Source organism: Lipophrys pholis (genome assembly GCF_963383615.2).
Source record: "Lipophrys pholis genome assembly, chromosome: 12".
NCBI classification, from domain to species: domain Eukaryota; kingdom Metazoa; phylum Chordata; class Actinopteri; order Blenniiformes; family Blenniidae; genus Lipophrys; species Lipophrys pholis.
Genome location: NC_137641.1, coordinates 22,924,453 through 22,944,916, shown reverse-complemented (window position 1 = coordinate 22,944,916; position 20,464 = coordinate 22,924,453). Strand labels below are relative to the sequence as shown.

The 20,464-nt window shown below is 42.1% G+C and overlaps 1 protein-coding gene across 1 annotated transcript; it reads left to right on the top strand.

Annotated features, from left to right (window-relative positions):
• Window positions 1-5,015: 5,015 nt before the first annotated feature.
• On the top strand, window positions 5,016-16,929 carry tmem38b (transmembrane protein 38B). Its single transcript, XM_080476428.1, has 6 exons — window positions 5,016-5,478; window positions 12,846-13,002; window positions 13,715-13,899; window positions 14,098-14,185; window positions 14,912-15,029; window positions 15,977-16,929. Exons 1-6 carry the CDS (start codon window positions 5,355-5,357, stop codon window positions 16,268-16,270), a joined length of 966 nt encoding a protein of 321 aa, XP_080332554.1. The 5' UTR covers window positions 5,016-5,354; the 3' UTR covers window positions 16,271-16,929.
• The last annotated feature ends 3,535 nt before the right edge of the window (window positions 16,930-20,464 follow it).

Here is a 20,464-nt window from a genome sequence, read left to right as displayed (position 1 = left end):
CCGGGTGGAGTCTCACTGTGAATAATAGTTTTCAATGGGTGATTACGTCACCTGCACACTCTCTCTTTCAACATTATTTCCTCAAGATATTCATCAGGTCAGGTACACCATTGCTCACTTTGCCAACCTTTACAGGAGTTGCTAAGACAGTGGTAACAACAACATGATGGGTGGTACTACGGTCACTAAGCGGTGTAAGTCAGAAGTGTTCCTTTGTCTGCACGCCTCAGTTAAGAATTAAGCATAACATTTGATGACTAATATCAAACGGATCATCATTCGGTTTCTTCACATTAAATCAAACCATTTTTAAATAAAGACATTTGACAAACTGTGTTCAGAATAAAATGACCCCGGTCACTGTCAGTATAACTAGGTACTCCATTTAGGATGGCTCTCGCTCTCATAAGTTGGGTAAAGTAAAGCCATACAAGAGATAGACGCATGAGGGTAGACATTGAAATGTGAGATGGTCAATGGCTGCCCTCTAGTGGTTAACACCTCCTACTGCAGCTTCACTCAAATTGTGACGACACACTCACCAGCCATTGTGCACCTGTTTTTTTTTTTTTTTTTGCTAAATATTATAAATACCTGCAAATACAAAAGACCACAGGTCAACTCAACCCTCAACTAAATCCTCTGAAATGACCAAATATTTGCAATAAAAGCAAAACAGGGTCACCTTTTTATACGCAGAAGTTGTTAAAGAGGATCACATGAGAATGTAAAAATGCACCAGAGGAAGTTGCTGGGGATTAATCTATATGTTTACATCCATCCTGATGGGGCACATGAAAGAAACCCACTATCATCAACAATCAGTGGCGTGAAAAATAAGGGCCCCTTGTACACCACGTGGAACCGCCGGCTACCATATTATAGCAGTGTCAAAACAATCTTCTCATTTTGATCATCTGAGAGCACTGTTTCTGAAACTGTCCATGAACCTGGCGCTGCTCGGAACTCCTGACATTTCTGCTTCTCTGCTGTCGCTTGTGTACTCTGGTGATTTGTGTTTCTTCTTCATCCAGGCTGGTGGATGGTCTGTTGTAGGACAGCAGAAAGGCCACCAGCAGTACAGTGTACATTATTAAAAAAAAGGCTTCACTTACATGACAACAAGGTATTTAAAAGGTATTTTTTAAGGAAATGATTACTCCAAGCCATTGCTTAGCTCCTCTTTACTCAATCAGAGCCCAAAGGTTGCTGGGTAAACTGGGGCGAACGTTGATAAGGGCACTTACTTGTCCCAAAGGCCTAAGGGCAAGTTCTCTAGCACCACCTAGGGTCTATCTGTGCACACTACTGTTGAAAATTACTGCCTCCACCACAAAGGTTATAAAATAAAATATAAATATACTGTAAATATGAAGTATATCTCAAACACAACACGATTAGTAAATTAAAAAGCAGGAAAACCTGTAAAAAATGATTAGATTGGCTGGTTGAAGCAAATCTGTGCTCCGTCACTGTAACAAGTAAGGTACAAATAGTACAACGTTGTATCTTACAATTGAGAAACAACAGCCCGGCCTTGAATGCTTAATGTTACAATAGAATCTAACATGACCTTTGTTAGATTTTTGTATTAAATTGTACTGGATGTCTGCATTTACACATCTTGGTCCCCTGTCATTTGTTCATTCATGCAAGTTTGGATATGCCACCTTGTCTCCAAGTTCAATGCCTGTATACAGACTGTGGGTGGCAGCAAGCTGCACATTTTCCTGACAGTTTTCATTTGACCCCATACTGTTAGCAGGATGAATGTACCGGCCCAGTTTCATATACATTATAGCCATTATAAGTCCATTTAGAAGAGTTATTCTAAAATAAGAGAAACACTATTAATGTTAGGTGTGTTGTTGTTTATTTGCTTCACAAGGCTCTGTGGTAGTGTATCAGCTTATTTCAGAGATCAAACAAGGTTGTGCATCCCAGTCTATAAATAATAGCCTGGGAGGCTATTGTGTCAACAAGTGGCTCTATAATGGGAATAAAACATTAGTGTGCTGACACCACCAGGTGTCATGGTCCTGCACACAAAGAGTTCCCTCAACAACAAGCTTAGACTTTATCAACACATTGATTCACACTGTTAGGAGTATTGTTATAATCCTGTAGGTGTGACTGGAAAATCACAAATATAAAAGTCTTTCTTCTGTATCTGAATGCCAAACAGTGCAGAGTATTCCTTATGTTAAACTACTGAGCGTGCAGTAAATATAATCAAAAAAACTCCCCCTCTCCGACCCTCTGAATTTGTTTAAATACCGTTTCCAGGAGTTACTGCAAAAACATGATTAGTGCTTATCTTTAAGCTGTTGGGCCGGGACTCATACTGCACGATAACAGGATCAGGCTGGTTCAGAAATATTGTGATGGCCAACATTTCCTGTACTACCTGTGTACTGTTAACCAACATGCGAAGCAACTGCACACAATAATTAGTTCAAACGTTCTATATTTTGTTGCGGTGGTACAGTAACGGGTAGACTCCTCTGCAGTTTCTCACATACGTCTTCAGCAACATGTTATGGAATCAAAAGATCTACAAACAATCAGACCAATTGACCTTCTTGGTTGAGGTTGAAATGCGTAAACACTGAAGAATGTTAATAGAGAAGAGAATCTTTTAATTGAATTCATATGGAAAGTGTCTCCCTTCATTACTTCACACAAACTATTATTGATCAAAATGGTAAAACAGGAAATTAAATCATAATAAAGATGTTTATTAGAGAACAAATAATCACATTTGTGGTTTCAAAAATGTCCATCCTAATACAAGGAAGAGCTAAATTGTGAGTGTTTTCTTTATCTTTAATAATTTATGATGGGTTTGTTTATCTGCAGTGACTTTTGATGTGTTTAGTTTGATTATTATAAAACATGATTCTTATCACAACCACGCCACCAAACCAAACCCATGTCTTCCTAGAAGTGTAAATGTATCAGATTAAAGGAGATATGAAAACGGAAAGGAGTGACAATGACTTCGAAAATAGCCGCCTTCTTGATTCATGGTGTGGCCATGAGTATCTGGGAAGTGGGAAAGGTCCCACTTTAACATGAGCGTAATGCACCTGAGAGCAGTCAAAATGGGAACTTCCCACTGAGAATATAGGAAGGTTCGGAAAACTCACAGAAGAGGGTCATCACTTAACACAGCAGCAGTTTTGGTGAAAGATATATATAGTTGTTTTTAAAGCATTTAGGAGTTTTTTTATCCCATTTCAATCACTTGTACATTCAAAGCTGCATCAGTATTGCATGTGTGTCTGCAATACAATAGATAGCACCATAACAGCTTTACTATCTATATTCTTATGTGACCTGTTGTAATCTGTGGAAAGCTCAATTTGTTGTTGGTTTTTTTTGTTTGTTTGTTTTTTATTCTGAGGAGTTCATGTTCATGTACGTCAGGAATTCCCAGGCAACTGAAAAGCAGCAATGTAAAATGGGAAATGAGATTTTTCCCACTTATCAACTTCTACTGTTCCCATCTTCATTAACACAGGAATAAACAAGGACCATGTCCTCGTCCCAGTATGTCTCATAATTATTTATCCAATGATATTTACTTCACACCATTCTACTCTTATCCTCTCATACTTGCTAAGAAATTGTACTTGTGTTTTTGATTTGTGTCCCTCATACATTGTGAAGTGTAGACTTCCACAGGTTGTGAGATGACAGCGTGGTGGTGGATGCTGACGGAGCCCGTTGACCTGTATTATTTTAAGAGGGCATTTTGTTCACAGCCACCTTTCTTTAATCCTGAGACCTACTATAATAACCCCTGTTGTGTCATACAGATGACCTGCTGAGCTCAGAAGGAGACCACAGCGCACTGTGCATTCATGGGTTTCTCTGAGACCTTTAACTCATCACACAAAGACCCCCAAGCCTGGGGACACAGAGGGTGTTCTTGTTTTCTTCAACACTGTGCAGCCCTGTCAGAACCAGATTTTTCACTTTATAGGGAAATTGAGGTGGATGTTCTCAGTTTTGAACACAGATTTCTAAATACAATATTAACATTGACCCATAATCTACTCATATTATTTATCTTCAAGTTATATCTGTCATTCAGCTTCTATATATAGCTTTATCCAGTTCAGGGTTCTGGAGTACTAGAACTCATCCAATGCCAGTGGACTATGGGTGAATTCAGGATACACCCTGGACAGGACACCAGACCATCACAGGGCAAACACAGAGAGACAGACAGTCACACACGCTCACATTCACACCTACAGGCAATTCAAAGTCACCAATTAGCAAGTTATCAAGTGACAAGGACGAAACGACAGAGGACAAGACGTTGCAGGGTGGATGGATAACATATTAAGACAAAAACAAAAAAAAAACCCAGATATTACATGAGCCTATCATGTTGCAGGTGGAGACACAACTATTCATTGGCCATTTTCCATTGGTGAGGTACAGTGAACACGCTAAGAAAAAAATAATAAAATCAAAACATCACATAACATCACAAAAAGGCCAATAAAACTTAAGAGAAAACCAATATTAGTAGTTGTCTCTCCACATAAAACACGATAGATGTAAATGAAATAGAAGCTTCATTTGCACATACTTGATGTGTGTGTGTGTGTGTGTGTATTGTAGTTGACCTCTGCATTATTTTAGTGCAATCACACTTGCACCATGATAGATGCATTACTTAAGGCACACAGTTGATGTTTGTGTTGTGTTTCAGGTGTGCATAATTGATTAGTGTATTTATCATGTACATTAGGTGAACACACGTGACGTGTATGTTCTGCTTCAGGTGCACACATTTAGCGTGTGCGTGTGTGTGTGTGTGTGTGTGTGTGTGTGTGTGTGTGTGTGTGTGTGTGTGTGTGTGTGTGTGTGTTGTTGTTATACAGTACATGAGCGTTTGCTTGTCTTTACAAAGCGCTCTCTAAGCCTCGGGGTGACACCCGATTGGCTCGCGCCGCTCTCCGTCGTCCAATCAGCGCGCGGCGCTGGCTCCGCCCGCCACATCACCAGCATGGCGGAGCGCCGAGCAGGAATTCCGCCTATGCGCCGCTGACAGCGTCGTTGATGGGGCAACACGGATGATGACCATCCTCTAGCAGTGCGGTTCTGTTGCCCGGCTACGAGCGGCTCCCCTCGGGCTGAACTGACCAGCTGTGACGGGCTGACAGCAGCGTTTCCCACCCCCTCCTCCGGGTCCGAGGCACAGCTGTCCTGGACCACCGGGCTCCGGTGTTTACCCTGATGCTCCAACTTGGAACCGAGCCTGACTTCCTCCTCCAGTCCACGCTGGGTTGATCTAGACAAGCTGCAGAGAACACAAAAAAAGAAAAAGAGGGACAATGGAAGTGCTGGAGTTGCTGCATTTGGACGAGCTGTCCCACGGCTTGGCCAACTTGTCCATGTTTCCTTACTTTGAGATGGCGCACTACGTCGTGTCAATCATGGCTCTGCGCGAGCAGCCAGGTAAGCGGCTGAAGGGGGGAGTTACAGGCGGCTTGTTGAGCTCCGTGTCGGGTCAAGTTCAGCCCGATGAAACTTGATGCCGGATCACAGGCCTCCAGCGGTCTCGTTATCTGAAGTTCCCCACCTTTAACGGCAAACAGCAGCCGTTAGTGGACGAGTTGAGAGGCTGCAAAGTGACGTTACTGTCCCGCAACACACACTCACACCTGAATACTATCTTATTTATCGGTTTATTATTACGTTTAAACACTCAAAAACCTCAAACATGTCTCACACTGGTTACCAGTATGTACTTGTACCAAAGCTTAAGTACAATTTACTACATCTAAATCACTTTGTTGCTGTTAAAGTAACTTTTTGCTCTGCTCAACTTTATTTTTTTTTACCTGATTCATTTAACTTTGTTTATCAGAGGGTCATTTTTAGATTCATTGTTTCACTAAGAATATGCTTTGGATGTGTATATAGTTCAAATTAAACAATACTTTACAAAGAGTACTTTGTAGCTACTAGTATTTTAGTTAAGATCATCTCTTGGGAACTACAACCTATACTTCAGTATTTATGCGATATTGCTTCTACTTTGAATTGAGGACAATATAAGAAGCATGGTGGTTGTACTCGAGTACAAGCAAAGCAAATCTTGTACTAAACCTATACTCTTTAAAACTGTTTGTTTTAGTTACTATTTTTAAAGGATTTAATTATAAATATGCACTTAATAGCTTTGTAATAGCTCCTTTCTAAAATGTGTGATACGGTTGTTTTTTCTTCTACATTCTAAAAATGATCAATTATCAAGAGATTAGTACCTGAGGGAACACAATCTTAGCTGTTGCAGGCAAATTTAAGTCACTTTAAAAAAAAAAAAGAGGGTTTCATTGGGTGAAATGATGTTTAAGAAAGACATTTGTACTCTGATGATACAGTTTCATGAATGAGTGTACTCACACAGGCAGAAACAGGTTTTCTCTGGTATAACGTCACACAGGGAAAGACTTTATTTCTTCACCATTCAAAAATAATCTGCATAACACTTGTTTGTCTCAAGAACAATCTCCTGCTCTAAATGTTTAAATCTCATTTGTATATTGTCCACATAGAAAAAGAGCAACAGTGTCTATTCAGTTCAAGGCTTTCAGTTGTGCAGTTGGCTTGAAGTAGCGACAGTCATCCCTTCCCTCTTGGATTCTTCTTTGCTTCATTTGAATTTTTTCCCCCCCCCAAAAAAATCCCAAAATGCACCAGTGAAGTGGCGTGAATAAAGAGGAATAGTCAGAAACTTGAGTGTTTTTTTGCAGCTCGTGGTTCCAGATCAGGCCAAAGACACATGGCAGCAGGCCGTGTTATGTCACTGAGATAGTGGCTCTGGTGACAGGTGGACTTTTAACTGCACAAGCGAGTTGGCTTTCAACACCACCCCCCCCCCCCCCCCCCCCCCCCCACACACACACACACACACCCACACACACGCACACACACACATACAAACATGCAGCAACACACATGCTATCCATTGTAGTCCCGCTGGAAGGCCATGGTCTATTTTTGAACTTGCCTCGCCAAGCATCTGAGCTGCTGTGACCCTCTAACCCTTTGTCCTCCGCCACATCTACTGGAAGACGAGTGGAGAGAAACACACATGCTCTAGTAATGCACACGGATTTTAGGGCAAAATTACTTGCTCACTCAATGAAACATGGAACATAAGTGAAGATATAAAACAATGACGGAGGCAGCGACACTTGTTCTTCCTCCCCCAAAAAAGGAAAGGAACCGAAGTTTTCAACCCTCCGTTTTTCTTCACTTTTCCCTTTATTAAACGCTTCCCATCCTCCTTCGAGACGTTCCCGGGCCTCAGCAGACCATAAGAGAACTTTTTAGAACTGGAGATATGAACGCAAACAAGCTTTTCTGCAGAGCATTTAGAAGGAGCATGCCAGTTCTCCCGAGAGCTCGTCACGGCGCGGAGCTATTTTCGGTCCATTTGTAAACACTGTGAGGGGATTGTTTAGGAAGCCCGTGGAGAGGAGCAGTGGTTGTGTGTCAATCTGTGGTCCTGCTCTTATACTGAAAATCACCAAAGATTCTCTTTTTTTGGTTATCTTGTCCTGGTTGTGTGTACGGAGCGAGGCGGAGGAAGCAAGAGGCTGGAAACGTCACTGACTCGACAAGAAGCAAAGACATAAAGAGGAATTCATTTAGAAGTGTCTTTATAAAAATTTTGGGGAATATAATTGTAAAGTTACATTTTTCAGGAATGGAAATAAATGAAAGTAAAGAGATGCTGAATATAGATAGCAGACAGTGGTTTGGAAGTTGGGTGGAGTTAAGAGGGGGAATCATTCTAATTTTTCAAACTGCAAATTTTCAGTTTTGAACGATTTCTCTAAAAAACACGAGACTGTACTTAGCAGCGACTCGCACTGTGGTTTGAGCTGGTATCTTTTTTTCATTTTCTGAGATACGTTGACCCCAATTTATATGTGCCAATTGTTGAAGCGATTAGCGGGGATGTCGGGAAGAACTTTTCCTCAAGTTCACAGAAAAAAAACTGGAAAAAAAGGTTGAAATATAAACGTTTTGCTTCTCTCTCTCTCTCTCTCTCTCTCTCTCTCTCTCTCTCTCTCTCTCTCTCTCTCTCTCTCTCTCTCTCTCTCTCTCTCTCTCTCTCTCTCTCTCTCTCTCTCTCTCTATATATACATTATTATAATGTTTGTTTTAAAATGAAGCCATCAGTTCTTTCATAACAAAGTCCTGGCCGGCAAGGAACAAGGAAAACATTGTTGGAGGAACCGGCGAAAACAAAGCAGATCAGGGTGGTAACCAGTGTGATTAGTAAAAAGAGGTCGGAGGCGGATGTGTAATGACCAAAAAAACGAAACCAACTGCTTTTCTTTATCTCAGTGAGCTGGAGCCTGTCCCAGTTAACTTAGAGTAAAAAGGCAAAGTTCACTGTAAACACTCATCAGTTCACCTCGGGGAGACACAGTCTATCAGCCGTCCTGCTGTAAAGGAGCAGTGGTGACCTCAAAAACCTGTGATTTTTATTCTATTTTCTGATCAAATCAAATCATTATCATACCTAAAGTCCTCACTCAATATACTGAGTCAAATAACGTTTCATTTATTGGTTCTTTCTTTCCTCTTGGTTCCTCACAAAATCTTTTAACATCAAAATGTTAAAAGTTCTGATCCGCTTCGGAGTGGAGACGAAAAGCACGAAGGATCCACCCGTGAAACTTTTTGAAACTTCTTCTCACGCATGCACGTCTCGCCGTTTTTAAAAGAGATCCCATCTTAAATGTTTGCGGTGGTCACCTGACTTGATTTCTCCTGGAACAGCCGTGTCTGCAGACTGAGGCAGTTTGTGTGTGCACGTTTGTGAGACGTCTCTCCGGTGAAGCTCTAAATGAAGGAGCAACTCTCCCTCCGTCGCAGCCGTCTTATTTGTGACTGTGGACTTGTGGTTGAATATTCTAATCAGAGGTGATCCGCACGCGAGCCTGGTGCTTTCTTTCAAAGTGACTCGGTGGACGAGAGTGCGATCAACACTGTGGGGTAGTTTTTCCGGGTTTGCAATAAATTTGACTTGTAAATGTGCCTTTGAATGTAAAACCAGTTTAGATGATCTGATCTTGGCGAACTTGTAGCCCAACTTGTTGGAGCAGGAAAGTCCATGCAGTGTGTTTGTTTCTGTGTAAATACAAGCGTGATTACACAACGAAAAAGGGGAACATCTGACAAAGTGTGTTGTGTTTGCCTTTTTTAAGATGTGTTTTCTTCACATGTCAATCCGTCAGGTGAAGTGTCGGATAAGTTTTACTCATTACAGGAAATTTACCTGCAACGGCGGGTTTTTTTTTCCTTGTTTAGTTCTAAGTTTGCTAAATCTAACTTGTTGGGTCTTACTCTGAGTGCAATGCATTTTGATCTGAAGTAAGGACAAAAAAACTTGGTATAGTGTTTGTTTTTTTTGTTTTTTTACAGTGCAGTCACATTTTTAAAAGCCTGTGTCTTTACTCTTAAATTCTTCTCCTTCATCTCTACACTTGTGGTCTGGCCAGTCGGACGAAGAGACCGACTGCGGCAGTTTGTTTTGCTCTGCGAGTAAAGGTGATGACGGAGCAACGCTGTTTTCTGCTGCACGGTTTTTGTGAACTCAAGCACAAATTCAATTCTTTATTTAAGTCCAGTGCTAAAATCCGAGCCTGTGCGTGACTTTGGCGATCTACTGCTCTCCTGAACTTCTTTCTCTGCCTGTGACAAAATGGATTTAACCATAAAATGTCATTTACAGCAGACTTTGTGAACGCAGACACCAAACACGACGCAAATCTGTTTGGATCTGTAGTTATCAGTGTCTGTGATCGGGGCACGTGAGCTACGGTCGGCCCATTGAGTATCACGCACTCTTCATAAAGTGAAAATAGGCTTTTAACTGCAAACTACTCAGATTACACGAGGAAAGGTCAAACTTGCGTCGACTCAAACATGCAGGATCACATGATGCAGGCGGGGAGTCGTCAAAACGCGTCAATACTAAGTGATGCCATTATATTTAAAGTTTTTGTTAACACACTCCAGTGTGCTTTGTGTTCTATTGAATTCAGCGCCACACAGAACACTTGTGGTGTTATGATCACTGTTCAGTCAAGTATGCGACTGCTTCATGTTCCGCCGGTGAAGATGTTCTCAAGGCCGTTGTTGTTGTTATTGTTCCATGCTTTTCATGCCTCTGACGTCTGATGTGTTGCTATCCGGCGCTGGAAATTGTTAAACCAGCGACGGAATAGAAATATATTGTCATGACAAGATGTTTAGTTTCATTCACTTTGCACGTGAGAACTTCCCGTCTGGTTCGATTTCCTCTGCTCAGCTTCATGTGGAAATAGACCCCGCCTCTCGCACACGTCATGAACACAACATGGTGGGAACGGGCGCGGATCGCTCCGAGTGCAAATTAGTGGTTAATTGCAGATTTGCCACAGCGTCTGGTTGCATCTCGAACGTGAAAAACAAACTAATGTACAATCCAAACTTTTCTGTTCCTCATTAGAGAAACTTATCACACACACACACGCACGCCACTCATTTTATTTGTGTTGGACAAGTTAAATTGCCCCTTTTTGAGAGATGTTTCCTCGCCTTCTCCTCTTTCTGCTCCTGCTAATGTTCCCATGTATCACCTGAAGGTGGTCAAAGGCCCGGCTGCTGCGTGAGGGGAAGTTAAAGAGTCCAGGGCAGGCTGCAGAGGAGGCAGATAGAGCTACTGTACAAAATCCCCCTGGTTTACCGATCTCTCTCCAGGACTCTATAATCTGTCTGTAATCCTGAGATTACCAGTCCGGTCCTGTGTGCACCGGCAGTGACGGCAGGCTGGTGGTTCAGGGTTGAGTCCGAGCGCCCTGCCACAGGTCACATTGTACAGTAGGTCTTAATGTACACCGTGAATCTCTGCAGGGTCTTATACACGTGTGCAAAGATGCATAGAGTTATGTTAGGGAAATGTCACTACTGTAATGTGTTAAGCTGGACTGACCCTCACATGGGTGTTGGCTCAGCTCATGTGTCAATAATCCAACAATGGGAACTTTCTGAAGACATCCTATTTGAGACAATTAAAGTAGAACCTGCTTTTCCAAGTAACTGGTTATTTTGAGGAACTAGTCACTAACTGGTCTGTTTTTAAAGGTAACTAATAACCGTGATCAAGCGACACATTCTCAAGCAGTTCCCATGAAGCTTCTCTCACATGTAACTCGCCATGTATTTAACTCATGACTGTTAAATATCAGGAATTTAGCATGAAAGTGGCTCTAATGGGGAGGGAGAAGGACTACATTGTCCTTTCTAAACGGGGTGTCTTCGGTGAGGAAATCTCCTCAGTGACTCTGAAAGTACACGTTTGTTCCACTGCTCTGAACTTTGAACTGTGAAGTCAGGCTCTCGTGCTGCACCTCTGTTTGATCAACTGTTCTAACCTAACCTAGTTAATATTTAGACAGAGCTGGAGACTGGGCGCCACGTTTATCAGCCTTCTTTCACTTCTACTGAACTGATTTATGGATATGGAGGAATAACCTCTTAAACCTTAATTCTTAATCGGGATTATTTTTTTCTTTTTGAAGAAATAGATTTTCTTGATTGCAGAAAAGAGTGTGTAACTAAAGTTTGGAAAATTGGTAAATATTATGTTTTTTTTTTTTATGGTTTTATTCAAAGTTAGACCACCTGCATCTGTAGACTTGACCCACAGAATACAACACGATGCAAATTGTAATTTCAACTGTGTGTTATTCTTCCATTTTATTGGCCAGTTGTAGAAAAGAAACTGTTGAATGCATCCTTTTCTTATTTGCAAAGTTTTCACTGATGATGGTCCCTAAGCAGCATCTATAAATAACACTGATTTCGGTGATTACCGCTTCAGAAAACCAGTAATCATCATCACTGTCTGCTTGGCAGAGGTATAATCTTGACGAGAAGATAATTTGAGGTACGAAAACTGAATATTATTATATTGTTTTAAGATATAGAAATATATGAAAAAAGGGTTTTGGATTAGTGGGACTGTGGGAGAAGAGGGCCGACTCCCCCCGGCTTCTTCCTCTGGTTTGTTTTTAACACTGATCACGAGTTTAACTGATTTCACATAGCAGCTTGTATACTATTTGGAAAGATGAAGTGCAAATGCAACTACTACCTTATTCCATTCACATGAAAAAACAATTTTGGGGGGTGGGCTTAAAAGTGCCCGTAGGTGGGAATGTGTGTGTCTTGGCTGTACCCTGCAACCCTCAGTCAGATAAAGCAGTTTAAAAGATGGATGGATAAAGTCAGGGAAACAAGAATACACAAAAAATCATTGTAGAAAATGATCTGATATTCAGCAGAGCAACAATATTTGCTTCAAACTAAACCGGGGCCAACTATGTAAAGCCAAATATGTCATAATAAGAAAATGCATGGTTCTCTTATGTTTCTTTGTACACCTGTAAGAACGAATGATAACAGGAAGTGACATAATTTACAGCTGTTGATTCACAGCTGTGATTTTACCAGGGCTGAGCCCTTTTATTTTAAGACCTGTGGATGAAATCTGACTATGTGCCGCAGACGGGTCACACCATGAACAGGTCGCCAGTCCGTCACACGGCAGACGCAGACAGACACATACAGATACCAATCTTAAAGGCAATTGTTAAACAAACCCGACTCCAACTGGGTGTTTTCTCACGGTGAGACGGTTTTCCAGATTCGCCTGCCTACACCCTGTAGGATTGCGAATATGGGAAATAGACTGCATTTCGTGGACTTTACTGTCATTGCTTGATGCTGACACTTGTACATCTGTGTTTGTGCAGGAGCTCTGGAGGTGTCCAGGGTCAGCCCCTTAGCCTGCTGGTTCAGCTCCATGCTCTTCTGTTTCGGTGGAGCCGTACTGTCCGGGATCATGCTGGCCGAGCCACCAGTCGCACCTTTGTCCAACAGCACCAGTGTCCTGCTTGCCTCAATTGTCTGGTAAATGCCTGAAAAATAAAATGTATATTTATCTTGAGAGTAAAGGGGAAAAACATGAATTGGAAATACTTTCTTTAGGCAAACACATCAACAATTGGGTCATTGTTTATGTCTTTCTCTTCCGTAAAGGGAGCATGAAATGTGGAAGACATGATGAAATAGAGGAGTCATTGTGGAGTGTCTGTTTCTAGCTGTGCGTCCTTTGGCACCCTCTGGTGGGTGCATGTATAATTACATCCGTTGTATGAAAATAAATACTGCCCTCTGCTGGTAGCATTGGGTGCTTGCCAACCTTTCTGAAGTATGATACATAGAAGTAAAATTCTAATATTAATTTAAAACGTAAATTGTTTTGCCAGGTTTTGCTAGACTCATGATATGTAAACTGAAGGTTTTAAACTGTTCTTAAAGTTTATTTGTGACAATTTTGGTTTAAAGAAAAATACCTAATTAAATATTCTTTGAGGTTGTTTTTTTTCAATTTACATTCTAATTTTCATACAAGCTAAATTTATAGAGAATAAATCATACAAGGCTTCAAATTTCTGTTTTAATCTTTATGGAAGATGTGTGAATTAATTTATGGAGAAAGAAAACACCTTTTCCTCGATGCCACTATAATCCCTGACTCTGTCGTTGCAGTTTACACACCTCTGTCACAGAGTTCTGTATGTATGTGCACATGTCATCCATGTGTTATCTTTCCTTAAAGGTATTTAGTGTTTTACTGCCCCATGGACCTGGTGTACTGCTGCGCTGCCCTGCTGCCCCTCAGGCTGGTGCTGTCAGGAATGAAGGAGGTGACCAGGACGTGGAAGGTCCTTGGAGGCGTCACGCAGGCACACAACAAGTACAAAGATGGCCTGCTGGTTATGATTGCTGTTGGGTGGGCCAGAGGTCAGTATGCGATCGTGTCACATACAGAGGCGCCGCCTCTGAGGTGTCTCTGGGTGTCACGACTCTTCAAGATTAAAATGATTACACATTAATTTTTTTTATAGCAGCATCCGTTTCTGAGAGATTTCATAGTATTGAAGTTCCACGTGTCACATGACAGTATATATTAATGATATCTATCTACTCTTTCCTCTTTAGGTGCTGGAGGTGGTCTGATCAGTAATTTTGAGCAGCTCGTTCGAGGCGTGTGGAAACCAGAGACCAATGAGCTTCTCAAAATGTCCTAGTAAGTTTTCACAAGCTCCACCCACGGATGTTGAATCGTGTACTTTGGTGTTGTTTATTTTGTACTCATGAAATACACTTTAAAGCATTTTGATAAATTTTTGTTGGTACTCAGGCAGTAGTCAGAGAATTGGTACAATATTCTGTGAAATGCAAAAAAAAAAAGTATAAAATTGAGTTGCAGTGTTGATTGTGTATTTAAGTTATTTAAAAGTAAAAGTTACTCTTTTGAGTGTTTGCCCAGGAATAACGTAACCTGCACAAAATGTCCTATACATTTCAGGAGTTCATTCAAGTGGGAGGAAGCACGACCTTATTAAACCTTTTCGTCATCAGTTATTTAAAGAATATACACTACGCTTCCATGTTGCACAGTAATTTCTTTTAACAATAATTTAACTATATCTGGAGTCTATGTGCAGCGTATTTACATTATTCTGAAAAGAAATCAGGAAATAAAAGAAAAATACATGATGTGCATTTAACAAAGCTGGATGTGGTGCAGTTTGCACCGTCGCGTTCATCAAAACCTTTAAGCACAGTTACGTTCCTCTGATGACGGGAACATCTTAGCAGCTACCTGTGATTAATTACCTCCACTCTGGTTTATATGTGCGTATAAAATCTTTCAAGCGTCATTCTCACTACCGTGTAGAAACGTTCTCATGTTTTTTCATCGTAAATTCCGGGATCATGACTGATCTTTTCTCATTGCATCTCTGTCAAGCCCCACAAAGATCACCCTGATCGGGGCGGTGCTGTTTGCCTTGCAGCAGACCCACTACCTGCCTGTCCAGAAACACCACCTGATGCTCGTTTACACCACCTTTGTCGTTGTCAACAAGGTCAGTCCGCCCGTCCGTGGTGCCGCTCAGACATGCAGCCGTGATCAGGATGTGAACCCAGGGGTTTATTGAGAGGGCTCAATTCAACTGCGTACGTTGGTGTTTTGCGTTGTCCGGATTTGTGTCGCGTTTTTAATAACGGATGTTTGCTGCCACGGCTCCCGTTTGAATGTTTTGTGTCTCGTCTTCTAAATGACCTTTCTCCCTTTTTGAAGTTTTAGCCGTGGTGACTCACATTAGCCTGGGATTACCCGCAGGGCTGGGGCTTTTGCATCATTTTCATCAGCTTGCATCATCCACTTTTTTTCCTTCTCTGGGAAACTTGTGCTCTTGACTGAGACACAGATAAATCTACCACGTCTTCTTTCAACTCTCATTCTGTTAGCTCCCAAAGACTCTGATCTTCCAAATTAATGGCGAACCGTTTCATCAGATTTAAGAGTTGTGTCCAAACCTGCTATTTATTATTTTGCACCCTTGATGATGTGGATTAGATGCTGTCACCCCTTAATTAAAAGTAAATACTAGTACATTGCACATTCCCATAGTAGTTTTAAAGCTTGATTAGACCGCCGTCACATATGTGGTTTGGCTATTTATGTGAAATAAGTGGCTGTTTTACACACTTGATTTCTTCAAGTGATGTTATGTTAAGTCTGTTTTTATGAAGGAAGGTTCTGTGTTAAACTTTACTAATTGTTTTGTGATTCTGACCATATCTTATGATAGTATAAATCTTACTGGCTAGAAAACCAGAACAATGAGTTGAAATATACTCAAACTGAAACAAATGAATCGGCATTTTGCCCCGAGATACGTACGCCAAGTTAGATGACATACGAATGAAATGGTTAAAAAGATATAATCCCATATTAAATGTATTATCCTCTGGGATTCTTCCCGGTACTTTGCCTTTTGCTTTGACGCGTTTGCTCTGTTCCTTTCAGTCGAGGATGATGCTGACGGGCTCCTCCACCTCGCCCTTCGCCCCCATCGAGTCAGTCATCTACAAGACTCTGTTCAGCGGCTCCTCTCCTTACGCCGCCATCACCGGCGAGGTGACGAAATCCTGCATCGACAACGGCACGCAGAGCAGGAAGACCGCCACCGCCTCGACCAAAGAGTCCAAACTGAACGGGGCGGCCGAGCAGCAGAGCCCGGCCTCGCCCGCGAACGGCCAAAGCAGCCCCGTCGAAACCAAAGAAGACTCGGCAGCGAGGAACGGCAAGAAGAGCGACTAGTCAGCTCGCGCCCTACAGCGCCTTTTCCCCTCCACGAGGTTGTGGAGTCACGTATGATTCAGATTTGTCATGTCAAGTTGCTCACCTAAAGTTCTGTTCTATTTTTCTCTCCTTTCCGAAAGCCTGTTTTTCTGTTTCTTTACGCCGACTGAAATTAAATTCCACTCAGAGCAGACTCGACAGCGCCCGCACCTCTTTCTGTGATAATCACCCCTTAAAGTACTGTAACATCCATACAGTTGCACGTGAACATCAAGCTATCCTCGGGCTGATTGCACACTTGCAGCACAGAGTGTAGCGCCATCTTAAATACATATATATTTATATTTATATCGAAAACCAACAGTTGATCCTCATATTTCTTCATTCAGGGACCAGTGCCGTGCACCTGCTGATCTATGATTGTATGTTGTTGGGGTTTTTTTTTCTTCCTTTCTGTATATATTCTGCTTCATGTATATGCTGAATTTCTTACTCTGAAATGATTACATTTATAAAGACAAATTATATTCTATGACATGCAGGTATTTTCTTCTATTTATACTAATTGCACTCTTGAATGTATGACGCGGAATCCAGTTTTGAATCTGGTTCTTTGGTGAATGCTTTGACTTAGAAATTGAAAGCATGAGAATAAAAACATGTTTAAATGCGCCGTGAAAAGTGGTCTTGTGATTTGTCGCACTGGATTCAAGCGATTTGTACCGATCACTCCCTAAATTTATATCACAAAGCCGATGAGCATTAGTAGTCGGGGTACATGTGTCTGTAAAAGACATGAATCACACTTTATGAGCTCTATAAAACTACATTTTCTCTCGGTATCGTGCGTCTGAGAATAATTGATAACTACTTAGATGCTTGTAAGCTGATATAAAGCAGCTCGGCGAGCTCCTCTATAGGCTGAAATGTTGCATCAGTGTAACATCAGCACCTGATTGATACCTCGCCCTCTTTAAAAAGCTGCTTGAGAGAGATCCCCCAAATCCCCCCCAATTCTCGTCTGTGTAACCTCAGACGGCAACGAACCCCCCTGTGAATACAAATTAAAAACAGAGGGTGGGTGTCGAAGAGAAAAAGAGAAGGCGTTCAAAGGCGATCAAAAGCGATGCTGGTTGAGATGATGTACCTGCCTTTAAAGCGCCTCCAGTCCACAGACGTCACATGTTTGCATGTCAATTATGAGCTTGTTTCTCGGAGTGTTTGCTGCAAAACTGCTTTGTGTTGATCTTCCTGACTCCTAATGGTGAACTATGTGACCTGGAGAAAGTGAAAGGCGCGTTCTCACACTGCCTCTCATGACAAGAAGGCAGGTGACAAGACATCAGCTCAGAGCCTGAATGTTCCCAGACAATTCTCTTAATGAGGTCCAGACCTGTGTGACCCCCCCCCCCCCCCCCCCCCCCCCCCCCCCACCACAATTACGCACTGGAGTGAGCAGCCCCCCCACTGTCGAGCCCCGTACCCCCCCTTTTCCCTTGGCCTCAGCCCGTCGATCCCTGTGCTTCACCTGCCTCGCAGCACATCTCTGCGTCTTTTTATCCCTTTTCTTCTGACGCTTTTCCATGCGTCAAGTACGGAGGATTAATCCTTAAATGTGCACGTAAGCTGGCTTTTACACGCACACGCAAATCACGCGCGGAACGCACTCACACATACGTGACTCTGAACCTGAACAAAGGTCACAGATACGAAGGATTTAGCATCTTATGGCCCTGAACTATCCACATATCCTCTACTCAAACAGACACGCTCAAACACCACCAGTGCACCTGGATGCAAAGCGCAGACATTCCTATACATATTTTAGCATGACTTTCAACCCACAATGACAAAAGTAGAGGTCAAGGGCGTACGAAGACCGTGGCATACTGCACACAAACAAACCCAGGAGAGCTCGGACACATAAACAGGGAGGGAGCGGAGCGACAGCTTGGCTGAATATTAGGAGGCCATCGGGGTATGTCTGACATTGACAGTCAGCGCCTGTGGCTGCTTCCATGGTTGCATTTTTGCATGGTACAATAAGTTAAAAAACATTCCTTAAAAAACCCCAAAACAATGCCATGTTTATTCTATTTAAGCATTGTTTGCTTCAATTAATAAACAAAAAAATAAACACAGTGTGCCACATGTTTGCAAAAGCTAACTTCAGTCAACATGAACATGAGCACCGTAGTTCATTTTAATACATCCCACTTACACCACACGGCTAAAATAAAGTCCATGACTACCCGTTAAATCACTTTGAACATGTTTAAAGATAATACACCATTTTCAATTTCCTATGGATTTATTTGCACTTTATCTTAAATTACATTATTTGGGTAAATTACTCTTATGTTCAAGAGTGACTGACCACAGAAATCCTGTTTGAAGATCTTAATACTTGCAGCTAGGCTCCAGATGAAACTTTTTAAGTTTACATTAAAAAAAAAGTTTAGCATAAAGTTCTTTATAAGCCATTTATTTTTCAGAATAAGATTTGTCCTGTGCTCCAAATAGATGCACCAAACATTTTTGGATTAGGTTTGAATTTCCACTGACGCCTTAAAGGTGCAGGAAAGGTGATTACCACTTGGTGGCGTGAGGAGGCGTCATCTCTGATGGCTTGATGCCTGGGAACTGACAGGCTGGCCGGCAGCTGCAGGCAGAAAGGATGGGGACAGGAGGGGACCCTCTCTGCAGAGCCAATGGTGGCTGCCTGTGTGTGTGTGTGTGTGTGTGTGTGTGTGTGTGTGTGTGTGTGTGTGTGTGTGTGTGTGTGTGTGTGTGTGTGTGTGTGTGTGTGTGTGTGTGTGTGTGTGTGTGTGTGTGTGTGTGTGTGTGTGTGTGTGGTTTAGCTGTGCTTGTGAGGATCTACTGTGAATACATATCTGGTCTCGTGGGGACTCTCTGGATAACGGGGAATAAAAGCAGGTTGTATAGTTAGTTCTCACACTCGCGGAGACTTTAAGATGACTCTGTAGATGTGATGAAAGGCAACTGAGATTTTCTATCACTGATTCTGTCCATTTTCCTAAAACCAGTAGTGCAAAGCTGTCTTAGTATTGAAGTCTTCCTTGTTCTTTCTTGGCTTAATGCATCTTCTCCCACAGAAGAGTCGCGTTAGGAAAAACGTCCTTCTCACTACAAACAACACTGACCTAGTTCGGTTTAGTGTGTTTGTCTGTGTTGGTGCATGTGCATGTGACATGTAGAGTGGCAACAAAGGCTGAGCCCATCAAAAAAAAAAAACCCAGCACAAAGACCTTTGGGGTGCAAACGCACACACATGCACAGTCTTCAAACCCCTCAATCCATCAGAGAGACCGCAGAGCGTTAAATTCACCAGGAAACAAGCACAAACCCGGACACACATTCACACCTCTGCTGTCAGTGCATATGCCTAGTCCATATTTTAAATAGAGTTGTTATTTAACAGTTTTCTATGCACCCCGGGGGTCCTATTCAGACCACCACGGTGATTCAGGCTCTGTCATGTCGGCCACAAAACAGACATAATTTCATCACAACTTGTTTTTAGCAAATTTCCTACCAACCTCAGGCTCCACGCCTCCATGACTACGTTGTGCTCACTTTGGTTTGATGGCTTCAACACTGAAGTCCCCTGTTAAGATTATTAGATCACTTACACTTTCACTGAATGTGGTGAGCATCCATACTGCAACAGCCTATGGCATTAAAACAATGACCGCTTGATATTAACAGGCACAGACTGTCCCAAGACATTGTTCTCCACCCTATTACACCTCCATCATGACCAGACTGGACCGTTGACATAAGGCAGGTCCATGAATTAAAGCCGCCGAAGCCCTACTCTGAGCCCACCATCTGTAGCCTCACCAGAATTTGGAATTCATGAGGCCAGGCAATGTTGTTTGTTTTTTTTCCCCCAACCATCAACTGTCCAGTTTTGGTCAGCCTGTCCACTGCAGCCTAAAATGTATCTTTATTGCTAAAGTGAGAACGCTTGAAAATGGGTTTTCTGTAGTTCTGATTCTGAGTTTAGTGTTTTGTAATCGCCGCAGCTTTAAAAGCTATGCTGTCATACTGTTGACAATTATTTTCATCTCTCAGTTTTAGAAACAAAACTTGAACTTATTGGGAAAGAACAACCACACAGTGCGAGTACATCAGACTCTCTTCGTCTATGTTTGAATTCAAGACTTTGGACAACTGATTCCTGAAGTT